A 20,018-nucleotide genomic window follows, 5' to 3' on the forward strand; every position below is an offset into this window, starting at 1 on the left:
TTCAGAATCATAGAAGTGTAGACACCCACTGTCACGTCCGCATCTGAAGATCTGGTACCTCTAGAAAGAAGTTCAGGACGAAAATTTGATATTAGTGGCAAAGCCACACCGAAATTTCTTTCAGAAACAAAGAAGGCTTAGACTTAAGCCTCGCTGACACGACCAGAGCATTTCTTTCAATCAAAGTAAATGCCGATGAAAATACCGTGAAAAGTGTAGTAGAGCAAATAAAAGTCAATGTACAACCGAGGCATGAGGGTATCACGCAAAAAAAAGGTCGCGTAAGCTAATAGCGTGTGAGATAAGGTTCTCAGATTTGCAGCAAAGGTAGTTAGCATCAAAATTCGTGAGTAAACATGCTACGAGGGCGAATGACAATCAAAAGCTTACGATAGAAGAAGAATGAAATAGAAATTCTGAAGATAGATAGAAACCATTTGGTATGTGATGCTAATAACGTCGAAAAAAAAACTGAAAAATCGATTAGCACCCGAGCGTTGGTGGCCCATTGAGGTAACAACCAGTCTTTACACAGACCGCCAGAAAACAGCTGGTGAATGGATGCGATAGCCGCTAGTTGTTTCTAGTACGAGCGCTGAAGTGGAGAAGAAATCTCTGCAGGCGAAATCTCTGCCCCAACGGAGCATAAGCGTAGTTTGGACGGAATCGAAAGAAAAAATCCTTTAAAAAAGCCAAAACTGAGTAGCTTAACTTTAACGACATCCATCATACAAAAGATTTCAGTGTTAGACATAGCAACACTGTTTATTGCTTAGCCACTATAGGATCTATGGCAAGAACGCACTACATGACACATTCCGCACGACAAATCCTAGAAATCATTACTCATTTTCACTAGTAGAAATAGTGTTACTGAGGTTCGCAATGTATAAACAGCATCAAAGCGCCGCTGTTCCAACGTATCGATACCTAAAATTTGCCCTTGAAGCTAGCGCACTGCAAAGTGCGAACTCGCCGTCTCCTCCACCGGATGGCACTTATCGAACATTCCTCTTTCATGAAATTTTCGAGCAACTACCAGTTCTGCCATCCTACTACACCAAATACATGAAATCTGGAACATCACTGATGTTAGACTGTGCGGATAGAGGTAAAACCCAGAAGCGGTAGGATTTTCTCATTAGCATTTGAAAAGCAAAAAAACCTACACAACAGCAATAATAAATGCAAAACCGTGAGAATAAAACAAGAATTGTGAGAATAGTGGAAGACTGGGCTGTGATGACGTTAAGTGAAGTTTATTGGTAACTAAAGCATTCTCAAACTTTCCTTGTAATAAAGTTAGGTATCTCTGGAGGAAGTTGTTCTCTTGCATGCTAATGCTTAAAGTTAACATAAGCGTAAAATGACTTCATTGCAGAAGCTTTCCATAACTAAAAGAATTACTGTTCGCTCAAGCGAATTAGCTATTTGAAATGAATGCTGAGAAAGAATTATTGCAAGCGTAATTTGAAGAACTCTAGGGAAAAAGTAGGCACAAAAACCTGAATAAAGACTGGATAGAAAGATTCTGAAAACCATGAGAGCGATTTCTCGCTTCTAATTTTTCCACTGCAGAATATCGACCGAATGCGAAGAGAAGATTACAAAACAAGATAAAAAAAAAGTCTGTAATCGGTACCTATAACTGCGTAAAAGTATGAACTATACCAACAAAATCTTGGAACATTTTGGAATAACCAAAGTAAGTGTAAACGTGATATTAGCAATCAACACAAATCGAAGTGATGTGTGAGAGATTTTCACAGCTCTGGCGATGAATCACGAAATTATTCCACAAATGACAGCAGCAACATGGAACATAAACATCCAAGCGATATTACGAAGCAAATTCCGTTTAAATTTCGCAACACCCCAAAAAATTAAAGTGGATCTACGATAGAATGGGATGCAGATTACTTGCTTTAGAAAAACGGAGCTGAATAACAGTGGAAGTCCAGATAATTGAAATAGTTGAGTATCACTTAGATGAAGAAAAAAAACTTTGGCTTTTATTGTCTGGAAGGGAACTGACTTATTTCATTTATTACTGAGAAGTTGTCAGGAAAAGTCACAGTTTAAAAAAGTGTTCTGGAGAGGATGACGATCGACACACGAAGAAATGATTAGAAACACATTAGGTTCACAATAAAATGTAAAACTACACATGGATGAGCTGTTTTGTGTCGATGAAACAGAAATTTCAAAAGAAAAAAGAATAAGGAATTCGTGGTAATAAGAAAATGAAAGAGGAATGGATTGTGACTTACTCCAAGGAAAAACATCAAACATACGGAAGAGAAATGGTATCCTGTGAGAATAGATGAAGATAAGACGAGTAAGGAGAACAGCTTAGGAATAACTAAGTAACAAAAGGAACGTTTCAAAAGGGAGAAGAAAAGAACACAGGAGCAATGACGTAGAGAAGTGCAAAATGCTCCAAATTCCCGTGTTTATGCGTCCCGAATAACTGGTGCAAAACCTTAAGTCCTAAGCGAGCTGGTATTCAGCCATATGCGAAAACGTGAAGTATAAACAACGAAATTCTCCAGATGTGACGTGATTTTGAAAGGAGTCGCGCTGCGGCCAAAAGCAGAAGCGGCGCGAAAATTAATGATTGCAGCGCCGCTGCTGCTCGACCGCTACCGCGACCAGCTCATCGGTCCCCGGTCGAGGTCGGAGTAATGAGGAGCACCTGCCCATAATAGGCGAGGATCACCGCCCGCGTACACTTCAAGCGACGGAAGTCCTGAGGAAAAAACTTCGGGAACTCTTGGGGTTCAGATGTGCCTGCCGTTAGTTGGTAATTGAAATACTTGTCTTTCTTCCGTATGTACTAGTTATGAAACGTCCTTGTTGATGAGATAACCGTGAGAGTGTCAATAGAGAATGGCCTCCTTTCGGTTTGCCAAGCAACTCGATACGAGAGTGAGGGTGTCTAACTCAGCCCTGATGAATTTACATTTATCTCCGTCCGGTAGCGTCTTCATGCAACGGCTAATTGATTTAGGGGGCTTATTCACACTTCCGCTTCTCTATTTACATCTCTGAAGCTGGTTTAGCCGTAAGTATAAGTTCAATAAAGGTTAATCACGCGAGGTTTGGGAAAGCAATTCATCTTTAATTTCCTCTAGGACCTTTTTTCGCTACGTAATTCAAGATCGAGTGTTTTTTTTTGTGGTCATGTGACTACTAGACCAGTGGGCGTCTATTTCTAATTCATATTCATCTCGCAGAATTGTATAATATTTTCGAGTATCGTCTGCTTAACACCACCCGCTTTCCTTCTCATCTGAATGAGTCGGTATATTATAAATCGAAGAATGCGGTCCTTGATAGATTTATTGGCCTGAGATCTATTCTCGTCAAAATGCTGACAACCTAACGATAAGATCAGTCGGATGCGAGATCGACACGAATAGCGCACTATCTGCGTAACCTTATAGTCGCCTCGATGCCGCAGAACTGCAAATTGACCTAGTAAGGAATTTCTTTGAAAAGCTCATTACTAGTATGTATTCCCTCCCTTGTACCTACGCAAGTGTGGTTTCCGAGTGCACATTGATTTTAAACAAAACGAGCGCGTGGGTTGAAACCATCCGATCGGACGTCCTTAAAGGCAGCGTACCACGAATCTGAGGTGGTGCAGATTTCAGGTGGAGTATTCGTATATGGGATGGGAGACTACGGAGAAGGAGGTGATTCCGTCCATTTCTTGCTAATTGCCGTAAAAAACGGCCCGGAAGATGCGGCGCCGCACAAGACTGGCGCGCTCCAATCGAACCTCTTGTACAAAATGGTGCGCCAAAACGAATGAAGCTGTATCTTCCGGGCCGTTTTTTACAGCGATTAGGAAGAAATGGACGGAATCACCCTCCCTCCGTAGTCTCCCATCCCGTATACGAATACTCCACCTGAAATCTGCACCACCTCAGATTCGTGGGGTGATGCCTTTAAGTTGTTTTCATGGTTTTGTTGCGCTGCGGCACTACTTACGATGAGAAGCGACGACGACAACGCAACGCGCGATGCCGCACTGCAAACATATAGAAGCAGCTATGCTTTTCTGCGAGCTAGCTGTTTCAGTCTGCGCGGCATCGAATTTGGCACACCATTCGTAATATCACACCGGTCAAGTCATTTTCTCTCCCATGCCGCCGCCTTTCGTATTATTAAATATGGAAATGCCCTCGTCCGCTGCCACGATATTTCCTGCTGGAAGCTTGGCGGATCAGCGCTGATCCACTTTTAGAGCCCTCTTTAAGAAAAAAAAACCTTCAAACGCAGTCAATTTAACTCTCCATCGGTTCACTCAACTCTCATTGAGCAACCCAGATGAATGAACTCTTCGATTTTTCTTTCATCCATTTTTCTTTTTTTTGTTTCTTTCATCCCTTCTGTTGTTAGAGCATTTGTGGCTGAACCTTTACCTCACTTGGATTTTTTGTCCTTAATGATCTGCTTTTGATTTCTTTCTTTTGTTAGAAGAAAGTCTTCTAACAAAAGAAAGAAACCAAAAGTCAAATCAAATCAAATCTGACTTAGTTCTTTTCTTAACCTGACGGCATTTGCAGAACGCAGAACAGAACAAACTTCTTAGCATCTACCTTACTTGAAAAAATGAGTATTACGACCGTATTCATTGATCCCGTAGATTTTTCGGAGACCTACGCATAAATATTTTCAAGTTTCTTAATCATGAAATTTTCCTGTGAAAAACAAGAAAATTAGGGGAAAACGCAGCATAGTTTGGCAGTATTTTTGTAGCATTGTACAATTTTATCACAAATGTCTCCGAGAAAAAAATCCTTTCTTAAGTCGTTTTCATAGCCTGAAAAATGAACTTTGATTTTTTTTTTTCAGAAGCGTCCAAGATGTACGTATTGGGATGAGGCTGGGTGTCGCGCTTGTTTTATGAGGTTTGAATGCATGGTCCATGGTTTGAGAAAAGTTAGGTCAATCAGGACTCTTATCTTTCGGGGGTCATAAAATTGGTGCCCGATTTGTCTGGGAGAATGAGTAATGCTGACTTAAAGGCATCACCTCACGAATCTGAGGTGGCACGGATTTCAAGTGGAGTATTCGTATACGATATCGCAGATTATGGAGAGAAGAAGAGAGATTCCGCCTATTTCTTCCTAATTGCCGTAAAAAACGGCACGGAAGATACGGCTTCGAGAGTTCCGGCTCGCTACTTTCTACAAAAAGTTCGATTGGGGCGCGCCAGCTTTGTGTACGCGCCGCATCTTTCGGGCCGTTTTTTACGGCTATTAGGAAGAAATGGACAGAATCACCCCCTCCCCCCTCTCCACAATCTACTATGCCGTATACGAATACTCCACCTGAAATCCGTACCGCAGATTAATAGGGTGATGCCTTTAATACAGTTCGGCTAGCTGCTGCAAGTTACTGTATTGGTGCGTGCGCGTTCACAAACCCCAAACGTACTGGAGATGTGCGCGATGGCGCATCTCAAAGAACAGGTTAATTCTAGACAATTTATCTACTAAGACGCGCAGAGAAGAATTTTTCTCGATGAGGAGAATAAGACCGTAAAGATGTTGTTATTCCATCATAAAATATCCGTAATGTGCACCTCGAAAGATTATCAAAAACAAAGAGACTAACTAAATAGGTGATTTTGTGCAGCTCTTCTTAAATTCTAATTGCTGACGTCACAAGATGAAATCGCAAGAAGGAATGTAAACAACCTTTGAGAAGGGCTATAGCGCTTCATTGTATACTAGGTTAATTCAACACATATTTATTTGTCTAAAAATATGAAATCACTGATTGGTACTGCTGGAATAGGGTAATGCTTTTTAATCCTTTATTACAACAAATGCTCTAAGGCACACCGATGTATCCACTGCTAGACGTTCTCTGAGTTTTTTTTTTGAACAATTCAGAAATACTTCCCAAGTGACCTGGGTGGATACTGTTTCTTCTACATGGTGCTTTAATTGCTTTCAGTTATCCACAGTGTTTTTTTTGTTCTATTGCGCTTTCCTTGTGAGTAGGAAAATCAGGTCTTTTGTATGAGTTGACTGTCCATTACTAAAAGAAAATATGTACCAAAAATTCAAATTTCAGTGAAGTACATTGTTATTTTTATTGCCTCCTTTTGCTTCTAGTTTCCGTAGAAATGCATTCACTCTTGGACTTTGTCTCTGATCTTAAATACATCGTAAGTGTTTGGAGTTTGAGCAATTTTTAGTGCCAACTTCATAAATACGGTCATTGGAAGTTTGTATCGAGTGTCCCCCCTTTCCAGAGATAAACAGGACAACCGGGATGTTGTTTTAACGAATTGAAACTTGCTATGTGCTTTCTTGATAGTTTTTCATGTGTATTTTTTTCTCGAAACCTATGTGGAGTTTGCGAGAGCTTGTTGTTCCATTTTGGCTTGTATTATTTCATAGGATTCTCCTACTATAATATCATCAAGCCTGGCTAGGAAGAAGTCAGTGAAATCGTCAACAGCAACAAATAATTTGTTTAGCATAAAGTGCATAACTACAATTGACAGCCCCTTACCTTACTTAAGTTCCTACTTCGAACGATGAAACAAATCCTGCTGACTATTGAACAGCAGCAGTTCAATAATCAGCAGTCGATTTAAATATTCGATCAAACAAACAAACTCCCTTGGAGCACCACCGGCTACGAAGCGTGCCGTAAAAACGGCCTCAATGAAGCGAATTTAAGCGACTTCTAAGGGGCTGGGAAGGCAACTGTATAGGCTTCGAGCTGCGCTGCCACACTCCGGTTACTCTCCTTACAACAAACATGAGGTGAACCAGGACAGAACGGGCTTGTTCATCATTATTGATTTCTTCGCGATGTTTGAAATGCCGATTCAGGATGATCCGCTCCTGTACATTGCAGATTACACGCGGAGGAGATATTCCTGGGTAGTTCCTAGGTTTCTCCACGGATAACTTCTTGTGAATGGGAGTTACGATAGTATCTCCACGAGTCAGAAAAAGTCTACGAAGAAAAGTTTACGAAAGTGGAAAAACAAAGGGATCTTTGCATTTTCGCGCAAATTCTGTCGTCTCTGCCAGGCTGTCCTTTCTTCATTTTCTCGCGACAAACCAGATCTTCGGAGTAGGTTGGTGGTGTCACCGATACCTAACTCACAGCGACTCTATTTTCAGCGTTGACGACAAGTGGACACCTCTTCATTTCGCAGTTATGCTGTCCTAGTAGACCATGGACCTTTCTCAGGTTCCTGTTTTTCAGGTATCTAGTCTCCGCAAATACAAAGGCGTATCTCTTCTTTGCAAAACCAAAACCAGGAGCGTCTTCTTTGCAGCGTCCAAGAACAACTGGTGAAAGAGCCCGGATTATTAGGTTGCTCCACTGTTCGTCGACAACCAACACCGGCAGCTCCACATTTTCGAATATCCGACGAGACGATGTGCATTGTCAGAACACAGTGGAGCTGAAATGTGAAAGAAAAGCTGTGAATGTAAGCATGCCCTTTAGTCCAAACCGCGTCGATGTGAATGAATTAGATATGAGTGTAGGGAAACAGTCATATTCATTACTTGGTTCACATTAACATGAATAATATATAATTCATTCACACTAGTTTGATTTGGAGTTTAAAACATACTTATTTGGATTTACCAACCAATTATTGGATGATCGAAGAGTTCTCCAGCATCTCCAAGTTGTAAGAACTTCCTCTAAAAATTGTGACATGATGATTATGACTCATAAGGAACACTCATTCTAAAATTTCAGACTTCTCTTAGTACCCATTGATCAGCTCATTTTTGGATAACCTGTCATCATTCCCTATAAACAACAGCCCCCAAGAGATACATAGGAGAACTTTCGTCTAACTAGGCTCCGGTTTAGGGGCTGTTATTCTGCTTGAAAGAGAGACCGTAGGGTTGAAGTAATATGTATATCTCTTGAACAGATATCTAGAACTGTATATTATTTCATATGACGTGCTGCACTGCTTCACACAGGAGGTTTTTGCGTACATTTGCTTAAAAATGCAGAAGACAAGAGGTTTCATTAATGAGTATCTGAGATCAGGTTTCATCATCATATGTTATGAAAACGAGATCAGAGAGCTGAAGATTAGTGGTGTCAGAAACAATAAGGGATGAAAGATAAACTGTTTGTCGTTAATCAATCCGCTTGGGATGCGCCACTACGTTCACTTCAATTCAGAATCATTTGAGGTTAACGTGCAACTAGCTTACACAGTGACTTGCGGGGGTTAACCGATGTATCAAGTCAATGTTTTTATCCTTCCAAGTTTGTAAGCAAGTTTGGTACCAACATATCAACCCCTGAGGGGTGAACGGCCTTGCTAGCACTAGTGCAGGTTCGAGCCTCCGATCGATCGTGCAAACGCAGCTGCACCTCTTACTGACTGAGCTAAAAGAGCCCAAAACATTAACAGACATTAATATTCAAATAAAAGTACATGTCAGTTTTCTTCCAACTTATCTCAATATCACGTTGTAAGAGCTATAACGGTCTTGCAGTTCTTTTGAAAAAGTTATGGAAACAGTGAGGGCAAATTTTCTATTTTGTATTTTTGCTTAAAGGCATCACCCTATGAATCTGAGGTAGTACGGATTTCAGGGGGAGTATTCTTATACGTAGTAGTAGATTATGGAGAGGGGGGTGGTTCTGTTAATTTCTTTCTAATTGCCGTAAAAAACGGCCTGAAAGATGCGGCGCGTGCTTGAGACTGCCGCGCTCCAATCGAACTCGTTGTAGAAAATAGCGCGCCGGAACGCCGTATCTTCTGGGCCGTTTTTAGGGGAATTAGGAACAAATGAACGGGATCACCCATCTCTCCATAATCTACGCTCCCATATACGAATACTCCACCTGAAACACCTCAGATTCGTGGGGTGATGTCTTTAAATCTGCCCGCAGAGATCAGGGCCGCGTGGGTGGCGCCACCCGCGCGTCTGCGGTTTGACGGTTATTGAGCAAAATCGTGCGCTGAATAGAAAATAGTAGATATAAACACCTTTCACTCATACATACTCATAAAACAAACATAAACACCTGAGCACTTTCAAAAACTCTGCGAGCAGCCCAACGCACATTGAAAGTTCCTACTCTTCAGGCTGTTTATACTTACTTTTTTGAGATGATCAGCGAAGCTACACAAGTCACACGTAAGTCTGTAACAATCTCCTAAAAATACTGGTAAAGTGCACCACGCTTCTTATGTCCTTCTTGGTAGAAATGCCTCAAATCTGAGAGGAGTAGTTAAAATGAGGTAGAACAAATAATTTGTGCAGACGAGCTGGAATAGTTGAATGCATATGCACAATCCGGAATAGTCGAAAAAGGAAGACTATGCTTTTCTTACAACATGCTGAATATTAATGAGAAGTTGAGATCATCTACAAAAGTCCCCCACTCTTTTACGGATCTGCAACTCACAAGTACAAGTAAGATCTAAAAGTATTGCGAGGTTTCAAAGAGGAGTCCATATGAAGAAGTCCATCAATGATTCCGCCAAATAAAGTCAGAGAATTTATTTTTCACTGATCAATTTTTGAATTGTAGAATAATGGCGGTGTGTTAAGAAATCTTGGCGCCATACGTCGATGGAAAATTTTAAAAAGAATTGAGAAGGGTTCAACACAACCAAAATAAAAAATCGGATTCGTTTTATTTGTTCAGTAAAGTCTCCGGTGCGACCTACCGAATTTTATAGTCCCTTTCTTTTTTTTTAAACTGTATTATACAATGACATTCATTTATTTGCCACAAGGTGAACATCCAGCCATCACAAACTTAGGATTTCTTGTTATGCTCGGTTCGCTCGGCTTCAGTGATTAATAACATTTTTATTTCCTAGCAGTGCATTTTTCGCCTTCTTTAGGTGGCGATCATAATCATTGATGATTTTTCTGCTAAAGTCTCAGGACTTCATTTGAAGAGTATTGGAACCTGATTTACACTTGTATCCGCCGAAAGCGACTACAATTATAGAAGAAATTATTCGAAGCTGTTGTTGTTGCAAGTTGTTCTAATTAAACAGTTGCACACAGAATGATGTGAAAGTGACAGAAAATTTGTGAACACCATCATCACACTGAGAAAGAACGGACGCTACATCATGTCACGCAAATTCCCAGCTTTAACCACTTAACTTTACTTTTGCATGCGTATGTGCAATTTTTGAAAAAAATGAGAAAAAATAGTGACGGAAGTGTACTTTTGGATGAAGCGTCACGCATACGCATACTATTATCATGGCCATGAGAAGATCCACAACGTCCCATTTACTTTCTGCATCGCTGCTGATTCCAATTTCTTTCTCGGTTCCACAAATCACGCTCGATGCCGTGGGACCCATCTCACTGCTTTTTGGAATTGGGTTATAATACTTATGCATATAGTACGGTTAAAAAAGGGATGAAGAAGAGTGCGTAAGCGACTGCGGTCGAAGCGACGCGCTAAGGATAACGACGGTTGTTGGAATCAAAGTGGAACCATCGCGAAATGCAGCAAGGAATGATGCTAGCAGGGGTTCTATCTCAATCCTAACCGCTGCGCACCTTTTCGAGCGGAACCGCTTGCGCAGATGCACCGTGCTTCACGTCGTCCTGACCTTGCTATAGACATGCATATACACACATATACACACATATATGCACATACATGCACGTGACATTATATAGCGTGATGACAAAATCCGCGATCCATTCCGTATAGATAATAGAACAAGGATTTGCTTTCTTTTATCTTCAATATTTTTGGCATAACTTGAGGGGAATAACGTCAAGAACTAACAGGAAAATTTAATGCTTGTAGATTAAAAAGCAAGTGATAAATTATGTGTTACCTTAGAGACGTCAATAAGTCGATAAGCCAACAATTAGGAGAGTATTTCATCTAACAGCCTGGTCTAGGAACAGATTTCTAACCGTGAAGACAAATTGACAGTCGCGCACTGCAGCGAAATTTGGCCCTTTCCACATGCGTAGCGAATCACCACATTGACGCGTGTCGGTCACTTTCCTCCAACCGGATAGATGAGCGACTGATGAGATTCCAAATTTCATTGCCCGGTTTTCATTTCGTTTCAGCCATTTACACTCTAGCTGGGTGTTTTAAGTCGTAGCGATTGAACCTTTAACATCTGTGCCAGGAACATCTTTAACATCTGCGTCGCAGAAATGAAGCATGGAACTGTAAGGGAAAGATTGGAGATGTTGCTGTGGTGTGTTACACGCTGATTTCTCTGTTAACTCAATATTGTACTCACTTCCCCTTTGAAAAATTCGTCCTTCAACAATCCTTTCTAAATATTATTCTGACTTCAACTTTTAACTGTTTTCCTCTTTGCGTATATGCTACAGGTTGCACCATAAAGGTTATTCTTTACTCCTGATCCTTTTCAGATGTCGAAGAAAGGTAGGAGTACGGGGTACTCTCGTCCTGCTCCACATCTCCTTCTGGGTGTTGATTCAGAGATTAACAACCGGGGTAATGTTGTAAACCTTTGAAAATTTGAATGTGAGCTACGCATTATGCATCTTTTTTTCCAACTTCTTCACATTATAACGCTTGAAATGAGGAGATGACAAGCAACAGATCGAATTATCTAAATGTTGAACAGACATCCGGTTTTCCACAGATTTCAAATAGATTTAACTGAAATTTACGAAACCAGCCTCTATTGTAATATTTAGGTGACAATTCATAAATTATGTGCTGTGACAGCTACATAATTCCTGCCATAATTCAAAGAAAATCAGGAGAACATATGACTCTTGATATCATCCAAATCCAGGAATTTTTGGGTTTTTTCTCAAAATACTTTATTCGGTGCCGTCTAACATTCAAGAGGTGTTGGCTATTTTTCTAGAAAGACTGCATCACTTCAGAAGGACGTCAGTTGGATTAGATATAATGAAGGTGTTTACTGAGACAAGAGAGAGATTCTTAGAAATGGATTGGTATCGCGCAAACGTTCTTACAATAAGCACCATAGGTCGTCCTGAAGGAGAGGAGATTGTGATATAAAGGCTTTGTTTACTGACACATACACCACCTCCCGAATTAATATATTCGGAAATCAGTACAGCTACATATTCAGGTGTTGTAGATTGCACAGCTACTTGCATTTACTGCTAAGAGGAAATCCTTAGTCAGAAAAAAAATATGGCATCCCACAACCCACTACGCATTCAGTAACAATTAGTTGTGAGCTCTTCGCGTTTGGCTCAGCGCCGACCAAAAGAGGCACAGTTCGGCGGTTGTGGTCGTGACTCGTTCAATGCGCCCCAGGACAGCTGGATTCTGATCCATTGCCGACCTTCTCCATTTATAATGAAGAACAGCTGTGCCGTTGAGGACAGTTCTCTCCATCCAATCTGCGAAGGCCACATTTCGGAACGTGTCCAATGCTGCAGTTGTGATGGCTACAACAGTCTCTGCCACCAAAGAAGAACAGCAATTGTCCTCAGAGGCCTCAGACTACCACTCTGTCACCGTTCCCACTGCTTTGTTCCCCGCTGCATTCTCCTTACTTGAACAGAAATTTCTATACATAATTATGAGATGGAAACTGACACATGCGCATTTACATGCCCATCATTCCTCTGTGGTTTTTGTGTACATTAAGTGTAGAACAGTTAACACATATCCACAGTAGCAATAATATCCATGCCATCTCTCGCACACACTATATAATAAGCCAGCCCTCCGGACTGAAAAGCTGTTTCGTGGGTTGTGGTCGAGCAAAGAAGAGTGTGCTTCACGTCATTTTGGTGACACAGTGAAGGTTGTCTCTTTACCCCCTCTCGCTGTTGCCACTCTTCGAAAGTTCTGCCTGGTTCAACTCTAGAGTTGCGCCGTTGTTCTCCTTCTGGTCAAACTCACTGGATTCTCTTGGACGACAAAGTAATAAGTGTGACTTTTATCAGAATGCAGTACCCACTACATATCTTTCACCAAAGTTCGTAAATGAGTGAAACGCTACAAGACCTCTCCGCTCTAGAAATCGATGAATGATTTAGGCGTAAAGATTGGAGTTAAACTCCAGTTCAGTGAAATGATGATATTATGCGAGGCATCCTAGTTAAGAAGTCCAGCGCCGCCATAAAAAGTGAATAAATGAATGCTGCGGAGAGGGAACATAGAGGAATTTTGTATTTGACTTACTGTTTGATCCATATAAACTTACTTCTCTAGTTGCCTCACCCTTCAAAAGTATACGGCACGACATCAGAGCGATGTTGCCGTTTATCAGATGACCAATCGTATTTCTGTACACTATCTTCAAAACGTATTTTCAATATTGCTTCAACGTTGTGCTCCTGTTCTGCATCAAAGTTTTGCTGCTCTTTGCTCTCATTTGTCGCCTCCTCAGAAAATCCAAGCAGATATTATCTGCTTGGATACATCTGCTGTTATCAAGGATTTTCATTCTCGAGTTTCGACGGAGCTCCGGATTACCAGCTTCCTTTCATCGCGATATTCCTTACATCCAAGACCACTTTTTCTCTGTCGGACTGAGTTCATATCCATATTTATTCATATCAACCATATCATATTCTGTCACGTTAAAGTCTCTCCCATTAGAAGTCGAACTAAACAAGTTACTGAAGTAAACAACAGCTAAAGGCACGTGTACGGAGCTGCGGAGTTTCAACACACGAGTTCTGCTTTCGTTCCTTCTTTATTCAAAAAATTAGGAATCTCACAAGAAGTGGTGAGCGAAAATCCTTAGGTTGAATTGATTGGAGCAGCTCCATGTTGACAAAAAAGGCTACTGTTCAGCTAAAAAAATAAAATTTGGCTTTAATCATTATTTCTGGAACAAGATATTAAACAGCGACTTTGTGGAAAATAAGGATTGGAACCACGCAGTTCAAGAGCGAAGTGTCCGTAACTGAAATGGTTCTGTCAGACGTGGGAAAAGACAGATGATTTTAAATTTTTTGCGACATTCCAGGTCCGATTTCGATGATGAACAAGCACTATAAAGGGCTCGAAAAGGATCAATGTTCAATTTTGATGGAGGTGAATTTTTGATTTTTCGTAACATCCCTCCATTCAAAAAAAATCCTACTCACGTGACTGCCAAAAATAATCTACCATCATTTGACCATATCGCACTTTGTGTATTTTCAGTCACTAGGCTGGACCTACGAATTTGTCGAATATCACAACAATATTGGATACGTGAAGGAGAATGGAAGTACAGTAGGTATGACTTTAAGTTAGCTACAAAAACATGAGAAAAATCTGCATAGGTTCACCTTCTCCCTGCTAGTGTCTTGAAGCGAAGTCTAAACCTGCAGAAAAAGCTGAAACTGTATATATAATACCAGAAGATAGTCTGGTAGGTGGCGAAAAACTGCTGCTACAGAGTTTTCATTGGGGGGGGAAGGTTATACCTATAGGCCTAGAATCCGTGGCGATGCAATCATTGATAGTTCTGGAATAGTTGTGCAACGAACCTTCCAACATTTTTGGGACTTCCTCGACGTGTGAAGATGCGTTAAAAAGAAATGTGAAAAAGACGGCACAAGGCACTTGCACACTTTTTATAGATGGAGATGACATCGAAAGATTCAGTTGTTTGGAGTACTAGTGAAAGCAGGTGATGTGAAACATCAGCAGCACTAGTAAAAGAAATGAACAGTTTGTAAACTGGAGACAGCGACTTTGATAGGAGTAATCCTCACCATCGTTCACGCAAAGACTGGAAAAATGGGATGCTTCATCGTGATCACTGCAAGATCGATCGTTCTCAGTACCTTCTAGAGAAGTGGCCAACGCAGGTCTTTTCATAAAATGATGCACATGCCTGAACGAACGTTCTCAAGGAACACATCTTACAAAGACGACGCTCACGAGTTGCTAGGAATTTACGGACATGGTATTCAAGATCGGGACAGGGGGAGTTAACGACGCCTCCAAAGATTCGCTGTTTCTGAGCGAATAGACGTTCGATTCCCTCATAAAATGAATTAGACAGCCAACCGCCACCGTAACCATACGTAGCCCTCTAGTAAATGTGCAGTGCTCACGCATGGAATTTCATGGCAAAGTGGAAAATTACACACTTCTATGTAATAATTATGTAAAATTATCCGTTTATGATATTTTAAACTACTCTCTGACGTATTTCGTTGTTTGATAACCCAAAGGTCCTCTTCAGAATGTGAAGTTCCTAGCCTGAAGTCCGTCTTTGAGGAGCTCTTTTCTCGGCTTTTGTCATGAAGATTTTTGCAAGAAAGTGCCTTCAACTGTCTCGTCTGATTCTTTCTAAACCTTAAACTTTGCAAAATCTCGTGTTCACTGATGCAAAATTTTGAAGCACTACCACGAGCTGCAGCAGCTTCAAAATGAATCAATAGGGGGAAAACGGCAAAGCTCCCAGTATTAGGGCGAACATTGTGACAGGAGTGGAATTCAGTGGAGGATTTCTGCAACGTTCACCTTTCAGATATCCCATGTACACAGAAAAACGTTTTCATAGTCGCAAATTTTCGCAGTTTCGTCACTTGATCACCTTGATCACCTTGACTCCCGTTGATCTTCGAACTGGTCGAGCGGGCGCCAGTAATTCTTCCATTTGTCCCGATCGCGTGCCAGAGTAGCCCAGTGGTTCCTCCTTTCGCGTGGGACGCGAAGAGCATCATATTTTTCTTTGAAGGACTTCGTGAAGAAATCTGACCATCGGGTCGGCGGTCTTCCTGTAGTGCGCTTAATATCGCGGGGAACCCAGTCGCTCACGGCTCTGGTCCAACGGTTGTTGTGTTAAAGCGCATCACGTGTCCGGCCCACCTTATTTTACTTTCCTTGGCAAACGCGGCGGCGTCTCTAATCTTCGATCGTTGACGTAGGAGAGAACTTCGAATCGCGTCCCTCACTTGCGTGAAACGGGATACTCCTAGCATCACTCTCTCAATTGCGCGTTCAATGACGCTTACCGCGTTTTCTTCCTGCTTGCGAAATGCCCAGGTTTCCGAAGCATAGGTCAAAGCAGGAAGTACGGTGGTGTTGAAGAGGTGAGCACGGAGCCGGGTCTTCTTCACTACATCCTCGATGCTCTTGTACGCTCCCCAAGCCGCTCGTCTCCTCCTGCCCAGCTCGGGAGTCAGGTCGTTCATCATGTTCAGTTCCCGACCCGGATAAACGTAGCTGGTGCATTCGGATATGTTCGTTCCGCTGAGGGTGAATGGGGCATCCGAGACCCATCCGTTCCGCATGAACATTGTCTTTTGTAGATTCAGCTGAAGACCGATGCATCCACATGTTTCGTCGAATTCGGTCAGCATTCGTTCCGCTTGGCTGATGCTAGGTGTTATCAGTACGATGTCATCAGCAAAGCGCAAATGGTGTAGCTGCCGACCATCAACCTTCACTCCCATGTAGTCCCATTCCAACTTTCGCATTGCGTTCTCGAGGGTGGCTGTGAATATTTTGGGTGAAATTGTATCACCCTGTCGGACCCCCCTCTTCACGTCAATGATGATGTTCTTGTAGAATGGCGAAATTCCGGTCTTGAAGTTACTGTACAACTCTCGAAGTACCTTTATGTACTGAGTAGGGACGCCTTGGTTGTCCAAGGCTTCCACCACCGCTTCCGTCTCAACTGAGTCGGAGACCTTTTTCCTGAAGGTGGCACAGAGCGGCATCTTGTACTCTCGTGATACCTCGATGAGTTTCGAAACAGTGTGAATGTGGTCAATCGTGCTGAACCCTTTTCGAAACCCTGCTTGCTCGCATGGCTGTCCTTCATCCAAGACTTTTTCAATCCTATTAAGGATTATTCTTGTAAAGAGCTTGTAGATGACGGACAGTAGCCAGATTGGACGATAGTTGCCGATGTCATGTGGATCTCCCTTTTTATACAACAACACGGTCTTGCTGGTTTCCACTATTTAGGAACCTTGCATTCCGACAGATAACGTGTAAAGAGCCTCGCCCGGGTGTTGATTAGTACTGGTGGAAGGCTCTTCAGGTGTTCTGGTCTTATTCTGTCGGGACCGGGTGCCGTACGATTTCTTACTGACATGATAGCATGTCGTATTTCGGACGGGAGAACCTCTGGAATGACTTATCCATCTTCCCTCAGATGGTGAAGAGGCAAGCGGACATGGAAGAGATCAGAGTAGAAGTCGTAGATGATTTTCTCCATCCCCCTTCTCGATGCAATGGCTGTTCCCTTTGGGTTCCGAAGAGCAGTCATCCTTGTCTTGCGACTGGCGAAGTCTCGATGGTCATAGCGGATGCTTTTCTCCGCCTCTGCAGCTTCAGCCAGCACTTCTGCTCTTCTCTCTTTAAGATCTTCCTTTATCGCCTCTCTGCAAACCCTTGCGAGCTCGGACGTGAGTTCTTGGTTCCCTGCGGCTCGTGCTGCTCCACGCTGGCGTGTCAGCTCAGGAGTTTCAAGAGACAGGCGCCTTTCGGTGGTTTTAATACTCTCAGCCTTCTTCGCGCAGTCGTGAAGGTGTTCAATAAGCCGGTCATATTCCTCGTCGATGTTGTCCATTGCGGAATCTTCCCAAAAGCCGGCTAGCGTAGCGAAGAGATCCCAGTTGATGGTAGTCCTGGAATTTCTCTCTCTGAATTTGGCGGCTTTCTCTGCTCTCCTTGTGAAGGAAAATCTTCCTCGGAGGAGGCGATGGTCCGATCCCGTATAGAACTTTGGTACAACACCGACGTCCGTCAGGCAGAACCTTTTATTGACGATGATGTGGTCTATTTCATTACGGTACCCTCCACCGGGTGACTCCCACGTCCAGCGTAGAGAGGAGGGCCTCTGGAATTGCGAGTTCCCATGAATGGTCTTAGTCGTCATGATGAACTCGGAGAGCCTCTCCCCCTGGTCATTCCATTGTAGGCCGGGGGTCTCGATGAGAAGTTCCTCCGGCGTTCTTCTCGGGCCAACCTTGGCGTTGAAATCGCCAATTATGACCTTGTAGAAGGCATGATCTTCTCGGTAGAACTTCTCTAGGTCCATATAGAAAGCTTCGACTTCTTCTTCTTCGTAGCTCGATGTTGGAGCGTAAGCGACGAAGATAGTCAAAGCTGGTGTTGGACCACATCTTCTCATCCGCAGACGTCCGATTCGGGTCGTAAGTTGTTCGAAAGAGTCGATGTTCTTTGCCGTTCTCGTGTTGACGAGGACGCCAACTCTACCAACACCTTTACTGTCGCATGTTCCTAAGAACAGTTCTTCTCCAGTCTCATATACGACGTTGAGAGGATGACGTCATCTCGTCTCGGTCAGTCCGATGACGTCGTACTTGATCTTCTTGGCTTGCATCATCAGATTTTCGATGGCCGCTTCCGATGCAAGTGTACGTGCGTTATAAATACAGATCACCATCCTAGTCCTTTTCCGTTTTGGTAGCCTACATGACTCCTGCAACCCCGTCCTACCTGGCGCTACCGTACCAGGCTTTCCTCCGGAATCAGGAGACTCTTTTCTATTACTGTGTTTTGCGTAAAACTTTTAAAACCCATGGGCAGGTTGCAAGCCTCTAGTGCCATGAGTTTCTGGGAGAACTTTCGTTCTCCCGGAGTGGACATGTGGAGCTTATTTGTTGGAGGCGACTCCAAACCGCCTTCCTTGCACCTCCCAGTCACTTGATTGCAGGCTTTTGGCCGGACCGACGTGCGGGATACAAGAATGTCATGAGTCAGTCCTGGCTCAGCAGAAACAGGGAGTCCATCCCCTGAATCCACCTGCGTCTCCGGGCAAGCACAAGGTCGCTCTTGGTCCGTGATTAGCCCCTATCCGCCACCCGGGGACGCGCCACGTAGCCTCCCCACTAACCGGCTGTGATCCCTCCAGTGAGGGAGATCCGTGGGTTTCGTCACTTACAGAAATAATTAGCAAAAATAACAAAGAGCTCCGCTTACATTTCAGAACCATGCTTCTGAAATCTGTGATGGTAAGAGGAAGAACTGTGCAACTGTGCGAAGAGAGGTTTAGCTAAAGTTTATTGAAAAAGGCATAATGTTGGCCTTTTTGTAGTATAACCCGAATCTGGAAGAAATTTCGTGTCTGTGACATCTGAGGGCTCACTTCTTCGGTGACACCTCGTACCTGCGCAGTTTTGGATACCTTATCATTGGATCAAATCAACTCTCATTCTCTGAAAAGAGCATTTCATAGAATCTGGGAAATGGATCTCCGGTTTTTGAACTCATGCGATTTCAAGCCAGTAGACATCTTAGTCTGAGACAACATGGAAGTATTCAACAGTTCTTTTATTCCCCACAAAAAGTTCTGAAGAGGACTCTTAGGTTACTTAACAACGGAATACTTCAGAGAGTACTTAAAGACATCATAAATGTCTATGAGACGGCTACGTGTGGTTACGGTAGTGGGCTGGCTGTAATTCATCTTCTAAATTCTTCTGGGTAAACAGTGGATGAGATTTTCCAGAATACTTTAAAAGAATATGTTATTGTGCTGTAAAATGTAAGAATAGGTTGTTCGGAAAGTCTTGTTCCAAAAATAAAAAAGAAACAGAAATGAGTGAAGTGTTTCGAATGCAAGAATTTTGCAAGGGGAATTTCATAGTATTAGCTAGGTTGGAGCAAAAATAATTGAAACATTCACTTCGAAACGCTATAACTCGCCTCAAAATCAACTTTATCAATCGTAATAAGAACCACTACAGTCCACACATCTTTGTCAACTAGACATAAGTTTGCTTACTTCTGGTGCATAAGAGTCCGAGCTTTTGGAATCCATGAACTTCCGGAAGTCGTTTTTTGGCACAACTTTGGTTTTGGAAGATCTCAATGCCTAGATAGCTGTCCAGATGTTTGAAAAGTGGTGGTTGGTCGGCGAAAAGTCAGCCTAATATAGTAGGCGAGGCAGAGTCTCGTAGCTTAACTCGTTCAACTTCAGTAGCGTCACCTTTGAAATGTATCAGCGGTGCATACTTCTGTGCGGTGATGGTGGGACTCAGGTTTTATGAAGCTGTCGTGGATTACACCTGTTGTACACCACCATGCAGTCATCATGGTCTTCTTTGGGT

General features: G+C 42.6%; 2 protein-coding genes across 3 annotated transcripts; both read right to left on the minus strand.

Annotated features, from left to right (window-relative positions):
• Window positions 1-15,746: 15,746 nt before the first annotated feature.
• Window positions 15,747-16,655, minus strand: RB195_017931 (uncharacterized protein; the record flags this gene model as incomplete). Its single annotated transcript, XM_064185137.1, has 1 exon — window positions 15,747-16,655. One exon carries the CDS (start codon window positions 16,653-16,655, stop codon window positions 15,747-15,749), a length of 909 nt encoding a protein of 302 aa, XP_064041018.1.
• Window positions 16,656-17,077: 422 nt separating this feature from the next.
• On the minus strand, window positions 17,078-18,352 carry RB195_017932 (uncharacterized protein; the record flags this gene model as incomplete). 2 transcript variants are annotated; one of them, XM_064185139.1, is made up of 2 exons in its annotated part: window positions 17,078-18,208; window positions 18,263-18,352. In XM_064185139.1, the coding sequence occupies 2 exons, from the start codon at window positions 18,350-18,352 to the stop codon at window positions 17,078-17,080; spliced, it is 1,221 nt and encodes a 406-aa protein (XP_064041019.1). The 2 variants fall into 2 exon arrangements, with proteins under 2 accessions (XP_064041019.1, XP_064041020.1); XM_064185138.1 differs by lacking the exon at window positions 18,263-18,352 and having other exon boundaries at window positions 17,078-18,076.
• Between the last annotated feature and the right edge of the window lie 1,666 nt (window positions 18,353-20,018).

Source organism: Necator americanus, chromosome II, assembly GCF_031761385.1.
Source record: "Necator americanus strain Aroian chromosome II, whole genome shotgun sequence".
Lineage (NCBI taxonomy): Eukaryota > Metazoa > Nematoda > Chromadorea > Rhabditida > Ancylostomatidae > Necator > Necator americanus.